The following is a 14227-nucleotide window of genomic DNA, read 5'->3' as shown; positions in this document are numbered from 1 at the left end:
CAGAAGAGCTTACACAGATATTCATCTGAAGGTTTTTTTTTTTTTTAATATGAGGCAAAAGCTGTGCTCTGCATTGGTCCTTGGTGCATATGTTGAGAGGTAGAAAGGACTCCAATACGCCACACACTCTGCACACTGTACTGTAAACTGTATTTGAATAGAGCAATTTGTACTGTTTGATTACTAAAGCTCTCAATGTAAAACACAGTAGGAAAACAGGACTTTCATAAGCACACAAGCAGAGGGTAAACATGAAGAAAATTAGAGGCACCCTACTACAAAGCATAGCTGCCTGAGGAATAGCACTCAGCTAGATACCAGATACATCTGCATATTGTAGCAACTTCATATGGTTTTATTTTACTCAGTGAATCCATTTGGAGCTTTCTACACATCATAAGATCTAATAAATATTCTCATTTTTCCCATTTTACAATTTTTGTCATGTCCAAAAAACTTGCTTGGACACTTGCTAACAAAAATATGAGTGTATTTCTTAATTTAGCATCTTCATCTGCACAGCACAACAGTAAATTAGTTACATAATACACCGAACAATGTCATCTTGTGCCTTTGGGGAGAGGTGGGTAATCAATGATGTCATATCACCACTTTCCTAAAGATAATGCCATAACTGCTGTGAAACCATATGTCTCTATTTCTAACCTCATACTTTCCCCCCATTTCTTCCACTTAATCTGTTGTTCCTTTCCTCTGTAACCAAGATGATGGCTAACAGAACAAGGGCCGCACTTCATACCATCAACTTGCTGATTGCACCAAGTTGCATTATATGGGCGTGACATTGTGGGGCTTCTGAGTCACCAGGACGTGAGATGAGGCAGGCCACAAAGAAATCCTCTAGGCCACAATATGCCTTAAATAAGCGTAGGGGCAAAAAAAATGAATGCACAAAAGGCGTTTATGAAACTGGCTTCTATTAATATATTTGACCATAAACGTCCGTGCTATGTTGCACTCTCGCCTTCCTCTGAGCATACGTTCGTACAGGGGCAGGCGCACTGACAGAAAAAACAGCATAGTCAGAATATGTGGGCAGAGAGAGTGTGTTTTAACTCAAAAAGAGGAAAAGAAGTCGGGGTAGACAAGTGTAGACCAGGAAAACAAAGCCTAGCATAACATAACAGTGTAAGGAAGAGAATATTCCAGCCTCTGTCAGTGTAGAAGTGTGTGTGTGTGTGTGTGTGTGTGTGTGTGGGAGAGGGAGAGAGAGAGAAAGAGCCTCTTGAGTTCCCCACTTACCCGCAGCTATGGGTGATTTCCTCTCATCCAGAAGCTGAATGGCAGTGCTGGCCAATACAACGCTCTTGTTTTCTGATCCTAAGCCACACACATAAGTGCACACAAACACAAAACACACAAGAGTTCAAATCACAGTCATGTCACAATTTCTTATATTAGTTCTGAACTGACCACAGGGTGATTGGAGAGAGAAACACTGAACATAAATACCACAGAGTACTATTTCATGGCTACAGCTAACTGCCACAGTCCTGAGAGGAAGAGTGCATCCAAGGCAAGTCCGTCGAGTAAATAAGAGGCTTTCAGATCACTTGTATTAGCTGGCACTAATGGAAAGCCTGAGGCTGAGGACAGATGAGAACATATTCTCCCTCTGGAGGAGAAACCATTTCTTAGAGACATAGTTAAACTGAATATGCGTGAGGTGCCTGTGTGTGTGTGTGTGTGTGTGTGTGTGTGTCTTTTTGTGTGTGTGTATTTGTATGTTCTGGCCAAGTCACTATGGAAAGGGCTGAACCTCTTCCTAACGTATCTTATTTCAGCCCACAGCAATCAGTCCTGTCCACAAGAACACAGCCCAGAATTAATAAGAGAGGAAGGGGAGGCAGGGATGCATGGCGAGAGAAAACGACCAAATATGGGTGAAAGAGTAAAAAAGGGGATGATGGATGTTTAAAAAGGTCTTTGTAACACAAGTGACTACATAACTCACTCTGTCCTGTAGCATTTGACAGTTTTTGTTTTTCAGTAAACACTTTACAGCGTACAGTGTCTATAAGTTTCATTATATTACACTTGTAAAGGCTACTGAGTGGAACTCAAGAATTTAAATGTGATATCTGCCTTGGACTTTGTGAGAATAACTGATTGATCATTTTTTTAAAAAAGTCTAAATGTCCAACTGACCTGTGTTGAAAGGTAGAGAGTAGACAAAGGTACCAGGAACTTGTTCTGCCGCTCTCTTATACCACAGCGGAAAGTGATCGGCGTTGAACACCCCCTCTTTGTCTTCAGCTGTCAGGAAGTCTCTTGAAACAGACAGGAAACAGAGGCGATGATACAAATGATGCATATAAAAAACATGGGATGTGAACTTTGGAACCAGGAACAGAACATGTGTGTACACTCAACAACTGACATATGTGCATACATGCATATAGATTACATACATAAAGTCAGCATACTTACTGGTTTGTAAGCTCGTCAGGCACCACAAACAGGTTAATTCTGGATAAGCCTGTTCTTGTACCCAGGTAGGCAATCTCCACTCCTTTGTCTGAGTTCCTGTGTATTATGACAAATAGATAACCTGAAATTGCACACGATTACACAGTCTATTGGCTATCAGCAATATCAAAACAGGCTAGGATTTGTGGTTTTCTGTAACCTCGAGCTGAGTCCTTCAATAACATTTTCTGTTTTGTTAATAAGAACATGGAAAAAGAAGAATGACATACTCAGACTTATTGAGCACGAGGCTGGTCCAGTAAGCCTCCAAAGGGGCAGTCACGACCGCATCGAAGAGGACCTCCTGAATCAGCTCCTTGTCACCTAACAAAGCAGAAGATGTATATTATTCATACATAAATCATGCTCTTTAAGTGGCTATTGACCACAAAACATAAAAACCAAAACATCAGTTACGGTTGTCGTAGATGAGTTTAACTCACACTGTAGGTGAGGTTCATGGCCACTGAGGTAGAGTTTGATCGCCTCTATCTGGGATAGGTAGCGGTGCTCTGGGTGCTCATCTGTGTTGCAGTATGTCCTGTCATATAACAAGATTGGACAATAAAGACATTTGTTATGGTGATATAAATTTATATATAAAACACAGTCATAAATGGCTCCTTTCAAAACCGATTTCTTAACTGAATCCTGATTATCTTTTAACCTCAGTCATACAATCCAGCTGCTTTTTGATCACAAGGCATGTACAATGAATAAAATGTGAAGTAAAACAAAGACGCTTTTCCCATTTACATGCATTAGCTTGAAAAGCGTTTACTGTAATTTGTTTAGATGTTGGTTACCAATCCTGGTGACCACAAGTCATCAAGTGACATATCGCATCAAGTCAAAGTCCTACAGATCCCGAAGCTGTTGTGTAACTGTTGTATTGCGGTGAAGTTATAAAATTGTTTTCGCAACTTTGATTTTATAATTTGGCAGTCTGGCACAATGTGACTTGAATAAGGGACGATGATATTGTCAGAACGAAAACATAGAGCAGTGTTGATATATTCTTACCACTCGTCTGCCAGTGCAACATCAGGATGCTCCAAGTCATGAAGTCCTGTAACAAAATAAGAACTATATATCTTAAACTAAATAAGCGAAAGCACTCAAAATAATAGGGGTAGGCATCTACACCTCAACTGCGCACTCACTTAAACATACACACTGGGGGTGAAAAATGTGTTTTTTGAATGGATGTGACAGGCCTGATTAGATCAGGAAGAGCCAAGTCATGCTCAGAGGGCTCGGCATGATGGACATGTTTAGAGAAACACACAGACACAGACACACACACACACCACTGCCACATGAATATTAACATGCATGAGGTTGGACGACACGCAAACACAGAGGCGCACATACACACTGTCAAAACAAGGACAAATACAACACACCTAAGGAGCCACTAAAGAAATATTTAACTTCCTGTCCAATTGTGGCTTTCAAGTTCATTATCACTACATTATTACTGTATCTGAATGTGAGTGTGAGGGTGAAGACAGATGAAAAAAAAACATGAAAAATTATACATAGTTTTGCATATTTTAGTTATGAATGATGAAGACTAAGAACATTTATTCAAGTATCGCTCTTAACTTTAGTTCTGAGGTACTTGTACTTTATTTGATTTTCATTATTTCATTGTTTTCATTTTATGCTTCTTTAAACTTATTTTCCACTGCATTTTGGAGGAAATTTGTATTTCACTACAGTATTTCAAAAACTATAGTGTCAAGTTACTTTACATATATGATATATATGCATATACAGTAGATAAAATAAGTTCCACTTACAGGTGCAACAGATAAATGGCACTTACACTTTAATGCATAATAATAATAATCCTATTACATAATCTGAAGATCTGAAGGGGGCCATTCTGCTGGTACTTTTACTTGCAATACTTAAGTAATGTTAGTGTGGCTCTGTCCATCTTCCCACTCAAGCTATAGAGTTCAAGCAATAAGTTTAAGTGTGCTCTGTAGTCAGTGCTCTTCATTTTAACCCTTTGTTTAAAAGATACCACATGGAAACACAATGAACAAGTTTAACACAACAGGCACGACAAACACTAGTATGTTCTCCATGCTCCACAGCTTCGACTAAATTAACTAACAAGTCCAGTTACATCTTAACCAATCAGAGGCCACAGCCATAATCGGTCCTGATTAAGCACACTGCAGTGAAATTATAAAGTTGCTTAACCAGAAATTAAATACTACAAAATATTAACTGTGGCTATATTTGTATGGCTCTAACAAGTATATTTTGCTGATAATGCTCCTGTATTTTACTCAGTAAAATTCAGAAAGCAGTACTTTTATCTGTAACGGAATATTATTATAGAGAATTATATGTACAATGTGGTATTACTATTTTTACTTCAGTAAATGAGCTGAATACTTCTTCCAACACTGCAGCTGAGGTAAGAAGTGCCAACTGAGTGACAGACACATTGTGGATACAAAGACGATGAAAGACAATGAGGGAGACAGAGGGGGAGAGAATTATAGACAGACAGAGCAAAACAGATGAGACAATGAGACAGATAACAGTAGAGTAAACGTGAGTGACACAGAAAAGGAGATGGGAGGATTTCCTACCTTCCTCCACTGTGACATTCCCTCTGAAGAAAAACTTCCCGTGGCCTCTGGAAAGAGCTACCCCTAGACTAAAAATAACAACAACAACAAAGTTTCTAAATAAATAACTCACCAGCCTTTTACTGCGCAGCAAAAACTGAGAATACTGATGATTCACTGCTCACATAAATGTCTTCCTACCTGAAAGGAGTCCCCTTGATGTCTGTGTAGTAGTAATCATTATGCAACACCAGTACACGTTTCTGAAATAAAAGAGATTAATAAATTCTATTATACGCTACAGTAAACAGTTGGCAGTGTGATGGCGGATATCTGATGTGATTCCCTGCACTCTGGCTCCATCTAGTGGTGCAGGGAGTACATGCTTTTGGTTAGCAGCCTGTCACACGACCTGTTACTCTGCAGATGGATGTGTGCTTTTGTACAGCGAGAATTTGAGTAAGGACTGTGAATATTCATGCTCGTGTATATTTTAGTGTGTGCACATGTGTGCCTGCAGATACGTATTTACATATTGAATGCTTAATAATCAGGCTAATGTATAATGCTCTTGCCTAAGCTTTGAAAATGCAAAGTGCACAGACGCAGGCACACACCTGAATGCCTCTCTCTCTCTCTCTCTCTCTCTCTCTCTCTCTCTCTCTCTCACTCCCAGACAGGAAAATAGTAAAAGAGAATCATCGGGCTGCTGTCTCTCCCATATTCAGCAACATGTGCTCAGTGGAGATAAGGGGCTCACACACAGGCAGACACACACCCATGCATGCAGAGCAAACCAAATCAGAAACAAAATCCCCTAGTCAATCCTGTACATAACTGTGCCAAGTGTAACAGCCCCTTGGCAGGGTGGATTCTCCCTGCTGAGTATTTTCTCTGGCTCACCCTTCAGGACCATCCGCAAAAAAGTGCTTGTTGATGTGTGTTTGTGCATTTCTGAATGTTGGACTCCTCACCCCTTTGTCGACACTCTTCTTCACCTCCATGGAGAAGGTCCCTGTCTTCCTGTTGACCATGGCATTTCGCAGCTAGTGACACAAAAGCACATAGCAAATTTCACATTTTCAACTACGGATTTTTATGGAGAGGGGTTGCTGTGATTACGCTTAATGTCTCACCGTGTCGTCCTTATCCTCCCATTCCACCTCAGACAGATCCACACTGCTGTAGTTCGGCTTCCTTCGCTTCTTGCCATCCCCATACTGGACACACAAGCCCATGTAAACACACATGCATGCACAGACATAGAGAGATACTGAAGAAAATGAAATGAGTATACCATTCTACAGGGCTCATTTATTAATATTATTAACAATTAATCTATTCTATTATTTTTTCTTCATTATATATCATAAATAAAATGTCAGAAAGCTATGAAATAGATTGTGAAAATGTCAGTTTATTTTGAAATTGTTTGTTTGTTCAACATTAAATCCAAAACCCATTTGATATAAGCAGCATTTGAAAAGCAGAAAAATAAATGCTTCAAAAAGAGCAGAAAATAAATCACAAAAGAAAGTTTATTTTCTATCAGTACGGGACACAGGAGAAGGGAGACAGAAAACCGTATCATAAAGACTGGAGGCAGGCGGAAACAGCTAGCCTGGCTCTGTCCAAAGTAAAAAATAAATAAAAATATAAACACCTACTAGCTGCTTTAAATCTCATTAACACTCATTAACACATTATACCCCATTTGCTTAATGTATGCAAAAACAGAAACGTAAAGACAATTTGTGGTTTTCACGGAGAGTTACACGCTGTCACACTATTTCTTGGCGGGTGCAGGGACTTCCCGGAGTCTTATCATCACCATGAGCTGACCAGAAAAGCAGGCTAAGCTAAGCTGATCATCTCCTGACTTCATAGCTTCATACTTAACAGGCAGACATAAGTCACTCTTCTCATCACTAGGCACATAAGTATTTGAGCGAATTTCCCAAAATGTCAAACTATTCCTTCAGTCAGTAACTCTGTGTCATTTATCCACTCCTCTCCTCTCTGACCACCTGGCTGACCCACAGACCCTGTTTGATATGGACATTAAATGAAAGGTGACACAGGCCAGAGTACTGGGCTTATTAATGTGTACTACAATATGTGTTTGTCTGTGTGTTTCTGCTGTATGTGTGTGCTTCAGAGCCCCCTCCCTTCTCCATTCATCTGTCAGTGAGGACAGCCTCCCACCTCTCATTAGTTGTTAAACACTGTTCATTAACGTCTTTAATTAGACCACCATTAAACCATCTGTCTGTCTGTCTCACTGTCTGTTCTCTCTTCTCCTCCTCGTCTGCCCCCCCCATCTCTCCATTTCCATCCGGTGTTGCACCCCACTCTGCACCTATTCTCACATTAAGCAGGTTCCTTGCTTTCTTCAACAGCCCCACACCCCCTTTCCCCTCCCTTTCTGCACACTCTCCCCACATCCTCTTGTGAGAGGAGTGAGTGAGTACAATGGAGTTAATCACAGCCATTCAGAAGCTGTATCTCTGTCTATTCACGGCACAGCGGAGGCCTGGAACACAGTCCCCTCATCTACATACCACCACGCAGCCAACACGCATGCACGAAGCGCACGGCACATAGGCACGGAGCACCCGCACAGACACACACAAACACACAAATTTTCTATGTCAAGCGGCATCACAATGTAACAACGAAATCAGTAATTGACTTGACATGAACTCAAGAGTTAGGATTCCTCAGTCGTCTGTACAAAATAAATTAATACATTTGAACTTCAATCTCTGCGCCGTAAAAGGGATTGTTATGATAATAAGGTTCATACTCAGTTAACTCGCCACAAAGCGTGTGAATGGTGCTGGAGGTAATACTCACAAGTGGACGCAGATCTGGGTGTGTAAGGATGTAGCCGTTGTTGGTGATTGCAAAGGCGTAGCCATGAATGCCCAGCTAGGGAGGATACACACAAATACACACACACACACACACACACACACAAAATGGATGCATAACAAATCTGTACCTCATTGTAAATCCTAGTTAATCAAGCTCTTTGTAATTTCTACAGGCAGAATCTTTGTCTTTGTGCTGAAACTCACAAAACTAGACACAATACAAGGGGATGGCGTCATTTGTCCATGTCTGGACAAATAACACACTTTCAAAGCTAAAAACCTTACACATGACCAAGGATCACATCTACAAGTAAAAGAAATGAGCACACAGGATTTGGCGGGGGATACTATCAGAATGCATTAGTATACGTAATGTGCATAATTTTCTTGTCATAACTGGACACGAGGAATGAGCTGTGAATAATCAGTGTCGAAGCTTCAACAAAACCTCTGATTTATCTGCTTCTGGATTTGGCATTCAATTACCGCTCTGTGGAGCTGGACTGGCACACGCACAGAAATGAGTAAAGAAAAAAAAATCCTTTCATTTGCTGTAGTTTTTTTTTTTTTTTACTGACTTAGCATTCAGGTGAATAGAGCATTCAAAAAACTCAATAATGTGGTTAAAAAGACATCCAGGTTTGGCTCTGAATATAAAAGGTGTGATGGTGTGGAGGGGTGTCTCATATGGTCACTCAGATCTATAATTACTTGCAGGAATAACTGAGTGATATTGGGTGTGGTACCTTATATTTGGGGATGGTCTTGAGCAGCTCAGAGACGGGCACGTCTGTCCCAACCACCCCTAGAAGGATGCCACGGTTTCTCTGAAAGCACACACATTACAAATACTCATAAGTTGTGTTTGAAAGGTCACTTACATAACACAGCCTCTGACAGATCCACTGCTTATGATCTTATGAAAAATTTCAGTCTACAATATATATTCGATTAGTGACGCTCTACTGTGTCCCAATTTACAGACTCCAATCAAACTGACATTAGTGTCCAACAAATACAAACATAATTATTTCACAATTTGTGTCTATTCTCTGAAAACCTAATTCCTCTCGGGTTATACAGGAAGTAATTGCAGAGTTTTTCAATTAAGCTGCAAGTTTGTTGGAGAAAAGAAGTCCGCGTTCGTGGCAATGAACATGCTATCGATTCCACAGCACTTTGTGTGAACTTACAGTCTCATTCTTGGTACTGAACACTGGCATTGCCACTGTGGTCATCAGAACTGGACCTTGACCATCCTCCAACTGAGCGAATCGTGAGACAGGAACAGTCAAAGATAGAAATGGAGAGGGTAAGGGAGAGAAAGAGAGACAGAGGGAGGGAGAGGAGGGAAGCTAGTGATGAAACATTGTTGTTATAGTTACACAAGAAATGTAACTGCACAGCACATTGCATGGCGTCATGCATATTATATGAGACATCTTGCTTAGTAACACTGTGTGAGTGATTATTTCAAGCTGCATAACACCCGTTTCTTTAGTCGGGAACCTCTGCAGCAGACCTAGTCATATTATCTTCTTGAGGGACCTACAAAACTTCCATGACATGTTTTATTCATGTTTATTATTTGCCTTAAAATGTATTCAATCACAGCCTGCCTTTGATCTCGTGCAGAATAAGCTTATCCAAAGGCAGTGCTTCTAGTTTGGATCTGGGTATCTTCCCTCCCAAAAGACTGCTGGAATAATTATGATATTTATCTTTCCGGCGGCTGTCTGTATCTGACGATGATATCCATTAGAGATGAAAGCTTGACGCCGTTATGAGGAGACCGGAGGAAGGCTTCATACTTGGCAAAAACTGGCTTGACCTTGTCCACTTATAAAACATCAAAACTGTCAGTCGCTTGTGCAGTTTATGTTCAAGTAGCCACAAGTAACTGGTGCATTAAGCACAATATGAATCGGAATATGAATATGGAACAAAATCCGCAATGGATACATCATGTCACATGTTTCCGCTGCAGCAGTCAGTGTTATCAGATTCCAGCATAGTATTATTTCTAAGGGAACTACCCATTTAACTAATCCCCTTTACTGAACATTACATGCCTCCTGTACATGCTGCTTCCTCCAGCCCCCCCCTTCCCCACCAGTAATAATAGGTAATGACAGGAAAATGCTAGCATCCATACAGTCTCCCTCAGACACTGGGGAAAAAAGGGGGAATTGGTGACCAGAGCTCAGACAGCTGGTAATAGCAATCCAGAACACAGTATTGGACATCAAAGAGTGAATAAAGCACACCTAAGTACAGCTGCTGTAACAATGGACAGCCCTGCTGCTGGAGAATGGGATCGATCAAAGGACAGGGGAAACGAGCGAAGCCTCATCTAAAAATACAAAATCTATTTCCAAGCTCAGGTCTATTGGATCATATATCACTGGTCTGTAAACATATGGACTGACATCTATCGTGCAGCCCCATGAGCTGTTGTTGAGCAGTCCCATCGAATGGGCACTCTTTGTACTTGAATCTCAGATGCTTTATTTCCGGGATATATGTGCATTTGGTGAAAATCTAGCTTGCCCAGCTGCTCTTGGAAACGACATACTGTAATCAAGCAGATAACAAGAGCTGCACAGAGAAGGGCAGCCAGCAACTGCATCTGTTGGATTCAAAACCAACATCGCACCACAAATGATCCTCACTTGCCCTACCCAGGGGATGAAAGCCCTTTAAACCTGTGCTTCATTATCCTAACCCAGGAGAGGATAGAGGCACTTCCTTGAACCCTAAACGAGCGTCCTCCAACGTGCCCATGACCCCCCCTCAGCCCCCTACGGGAGTGCTCTTTATCTAGAATTTGACTTCTCATACATAACCTGCGACCTCTAACGCAAGGTCAGGACTCAATGCGCATTTGGGCCGAATCTGCATCATCATTGCCTCCGTGGCTTTATCTGTATCAGTCAGAGTAAATGAGGTGTATAAGTCCTTTCCCCAGCTGTGGGTCAGAGAATGAAAAAGAACCCCACTGGGCTCCAACACACTCGCTCCCCACTGACACAAATACCCACACACCAACACCCCTCAGAGGGTACGGATACACACCCCTGCCCCGAGTCTGGTGTCTCACAGGACACCTCGTAATCTAGGTTGCCGTGACAAATTGCGTGCTGCTGGACGAGGTGACCCTCGTTTCCTTGGAGACTGAGCTTAATGACGTTGTGGTGGTGTGTGTTTGTGAGTGCTGGAGCCAAAGCCAGAGGCAAAGCTGGAGCCAAAGCTCCCCTGTAGGGCTCCTGTGGGAAAAATAAAACATATCCCATGGGGAGCAGAGCTGGCACTGACTCAGCACATGTTTTTTTTGTTTTTTGTTTTTTTAACTGCACAGGTGTTTTGGGATTATCTATGAAAGCTAACAATTACCTCAATCAACATTAAAACTTCTGCTTTGAAATAGTGGAGTTTATATTCATCCGTCATGACATTTTGAACAGCTTACGACTTCAGTTTGTCATCAAAAGGTAATCAACTGCTCCCAGCTTTCCCATTTGTCTGTCTTCATGCTTAACCAAGTATCAGACTCGTTCTTTGAACTTCAGTGCAATTCTCTCCCAACTTGCACTGATACTGTATTCTTTTTTTTTCAAATCTCTTACATTCACCCTCCTTACACTTGTCCTCAACCCCCACCCCCACCCCCCCACCCCCGACACACACACACACCCCGACACATCCCACCCCTTCCCCGTCCCTCCCATCATCCCTGAGCTCCAGTGTCGGTTCATCTGACAGAGTGGGAAACAAAGCCAAATGAGCCAGAGAATGATGGATGAAGCCGGTGAGACGAAGGATGGGAGGAAGAGGAGGGAGCAGGAGGGGAACGGGAGCAGAGGGACGAGCGCAGGTGGGGGTGGGGGGAGGGGGGTTGGATGGAGAGGGAGAGGCACAAAGCGAAAACAGAGGAAGGTAGGGGAGATATGCTGGGAAAGAAAGATTATTAGGTTGCACTGAGAGGAATGGGGATGAGAAGAAAAAAGACAGGATGAAGGGTACATGTGGAAAGATGATACCCATCAGCCCTGGAACACAAATCCTGGATGCTTGTGACTTTCCCCTAACACTGAGCAAATCCTGGGGAGTTTTTGCAAACTTCTTATCAGACGCTATCACCGCACTGGGTGTGCGTTTTTCTGTCACTGTCTGTTTCACTGTCAGACAACTGTTGTGGATGTGTTCACGCAGTGCCCGGGCCGGAGCTGTGCTGGGGTGATTACATGCAAAGAAGCGGCGCAGATTCCTTGCTAATCCCAATTATCATGTCTGACAATGTGATATCTATTTCTGTTTTCTGCTGAGCCGCTTCGATGTCAATCAGCTCGGGTCTATCACACTAACAGTACTATGTCAGACATATGGCCTGCCAGCTGTCTAATGCGACTGCTCTGTGCTCAGCTCATGCTGATGTGGTGGGGTGTTGGCGGCAGAGCACTCTTCTGTTCTTCTGTTCCACCATCATCATTGTTATGATTATGGAGCTGCTTATCTCAACCCACATATGATTCATAAAACACTGAAAAATAAAACACCGAAAACGATAAAAAGGCATCAGAACAGATCATCCCGCCAGTCATTATGGGCTATTGGATTTTCACCCAGAAGATGACAAAACAGCTTATTCTGGAGAATTCTACCAAAACAAATAACACAGGCAATCTTGTTTTCACACCAAAAATCACACAGGCAAAAGAGCAACATGTAGCCTCACATTTACACACACACGGTCACACTGCCAGGCCCGGAGATACTGGCAAAGCACGGCCAACACAGAATCATCAATGATGAATGAGCGTGAGAGGGCACGTGTGTTCGATCAGACGTGCAGAAGAGGGGCGATCAACTGAACCGGCCACAACCACGATGCATGGTTTGAATCATTAGGCTGACGAGCAACACACGACACCGACACACAAGAAAATGCCATGGGTCAGTATGGTAGTTAGTTCACCCTTCATCTGGCAGAAATCAGAGACCAGAAACACACATGCACGTGAAATGCACATGAACATACACCAGGCCTCAAAACAGCACAACACAGCGATAACCTCACACCAGAATTTTTTATTTTTGTATTTTTTTTTTTTTTACCTTTTGTGCTTGGGGGAGCTAAAGAGAACAGATTAAGGAGGAGAGAGGGAGGAGGAGGAGAGAAAGGGTCAATACGTTTGTGGATAAGTGTTAGAAAGCCTTCCAGTGTAGTTTCCACTGAATGGAGTTCCAGCACCAGTGGGTGTGTTAAATCCACTGACATTGACTTTGACTGCAACTTTAAAAAACAGTGACTGTGTCGGGAGAGGAGAACTTTATGGCTAGGAGGCTCACAGCAGAGGAAACAACACTTAAGCTGTTACTGTTGAGTCAGTGTTGAGTGCATGTACTTTGACAGTGATAAATGGATGGGGATAATGAGGACAAAAATAAGCAGAGGAAGACAGAAGAAGGTAAAACATGAGGGAAATGAGGAGGATTGCAGAGAGAAAGAGTTCATTTTCATCTACTGTAGTGTTGATAGCCTGTGGGTATTTCTGCTGGAGGGCACTTGCCTTTGTCTCCTTACATTTTTGAAGTCTCTTAATCTATTTAGAAAAAGCTGAGGACAAGTCACTGCTGTTCACTCTCCATGGCCAAACACAATAACTTGAACAAAAGAGGAGCACTGTGCATGCATGAATACCACAGTATATTGTGTGTAGATTATGTATTGCAGAGAATTCTATAGGTCAGTAAAAATCCTTTAGGGCATTTTAGTGATGATAATGTCTGCTCCAGAGAACTATAAAGCATGTGTAGGGAATTTAGTGATCCATGTGATTATCTGATAAAGAAAGATATTATTTTTTGAGATAAATAAGAGGACGTGCCACTGTTCATTACTATTACAACCAGTTTACTAGGTACTCCAAGCTAAAACTATTGCAATTTAACACAACAGTCCTGCAATAAATCCTACTTTCATGAAGGTTACATTTTTGTTGAAACTGTTTTAGAGTGTTGTTTCAATTTTATTGGTTGAAGGCTCCAGTTTGAGGTGCTATTTCATTATATCAATGCCATTTTATCAATGAGCACAAGCTAAACAACAGAAAAACCTGTTAGTGTAATATAGCACCAAAAACTACATCCTCCAGAATTATCATAAACTTGAATCAACACTTCTATAAAACACTTTTAACAAGTAGTTGCATTAGTTTTAGTTAGATGTGCCAAAGGAACAGGAAACTGAGTGGATGTAATGTGTGT

The 14227-nt window shown here is 41.8% G+C and overlaps 1 protein-coding gene across 3 annotated transcripts in view; it reads right to left on the bottom strand.

Annotated features, from left to right (window-relative positions):
- The window catches only part of cacna2d3a (calcium channel, voltage-dependent, alpha 2/delta subunit 3a), a 112006-nt gene that overhangs the window by 27188 nt on the left and 70591 nt on the right, over window positions 1-14227 (bottom strand). The window contains exons 13-26 of one of the 3 annotated variants that reach the window (XM_018668110.2): window positions 13076-13093; window positions 9154-9225; window positions 8707-8787; window positions 7941-8015; window positions 6221-6304; window positions 6059-6130; window positions 5286-5347; window positions 5106-5173; window positions 3514-3559; window positions 2934-3031; window positions 2721-2814; window positions 2452-2547; window positions 2170-2291; window positions 1264-1341 (exon numbers count right to left, since the gene is read on the bottom strand). In XM_018668110.2, coding sequence (XP_018523626.1) covers window positions 1264-1341; window positions 2170-2291; window positions 2452-2547; window positions 2721-2814; window positions 2934-3031; window positions 3514-3559; window positions 5106-5173; window positions 5286-5347; window positions 6059-6130; window positions 6221-6304; window positions 7941-8015; window positions 8707-8787; window positions 9154-9225; window positions 13076-13093 — 1066 coding nt within the window. The remainder of the gene's footprint in view (window positions 1-1263; window positions 1342-2169; window positions 2292-2451; window positions 2548-2720; window positions 2815-2933; window positions 3032-3513; window positions 3560-5105; window positions 5174-5285; window positions 5348-6058; window positions 6131-6220; window positions 6305-7940; window positions 8016-8706; window positions 8788-9153; window positions 9226-13075; window positions 13094-14227) is intronic. The other 2 variants (XM_018668111.2, XM_018668112.2) reach the window with 2 other exon arrangements.

The sequence above is a fragment of the Lates calcarifer genome, linkage group LG6, assembly GCF_001640805.2.
Source record: "Lates calcarifer isolate ASB-BC8 linkage group LG6, TLL_Latcal_v3, whole genome shotgun sequence".
Taxonomy (NCBI): domain Eukaryota; kingdom Metazoa; phylum Chordata; class Actinopteri; family Centropomidae; genus Lates; species Lates calcarifer.
Note: the sequence above shows the minus strand (reverse complement) of the source record. Positions and strands in the feature narration are given on the sequence as shown.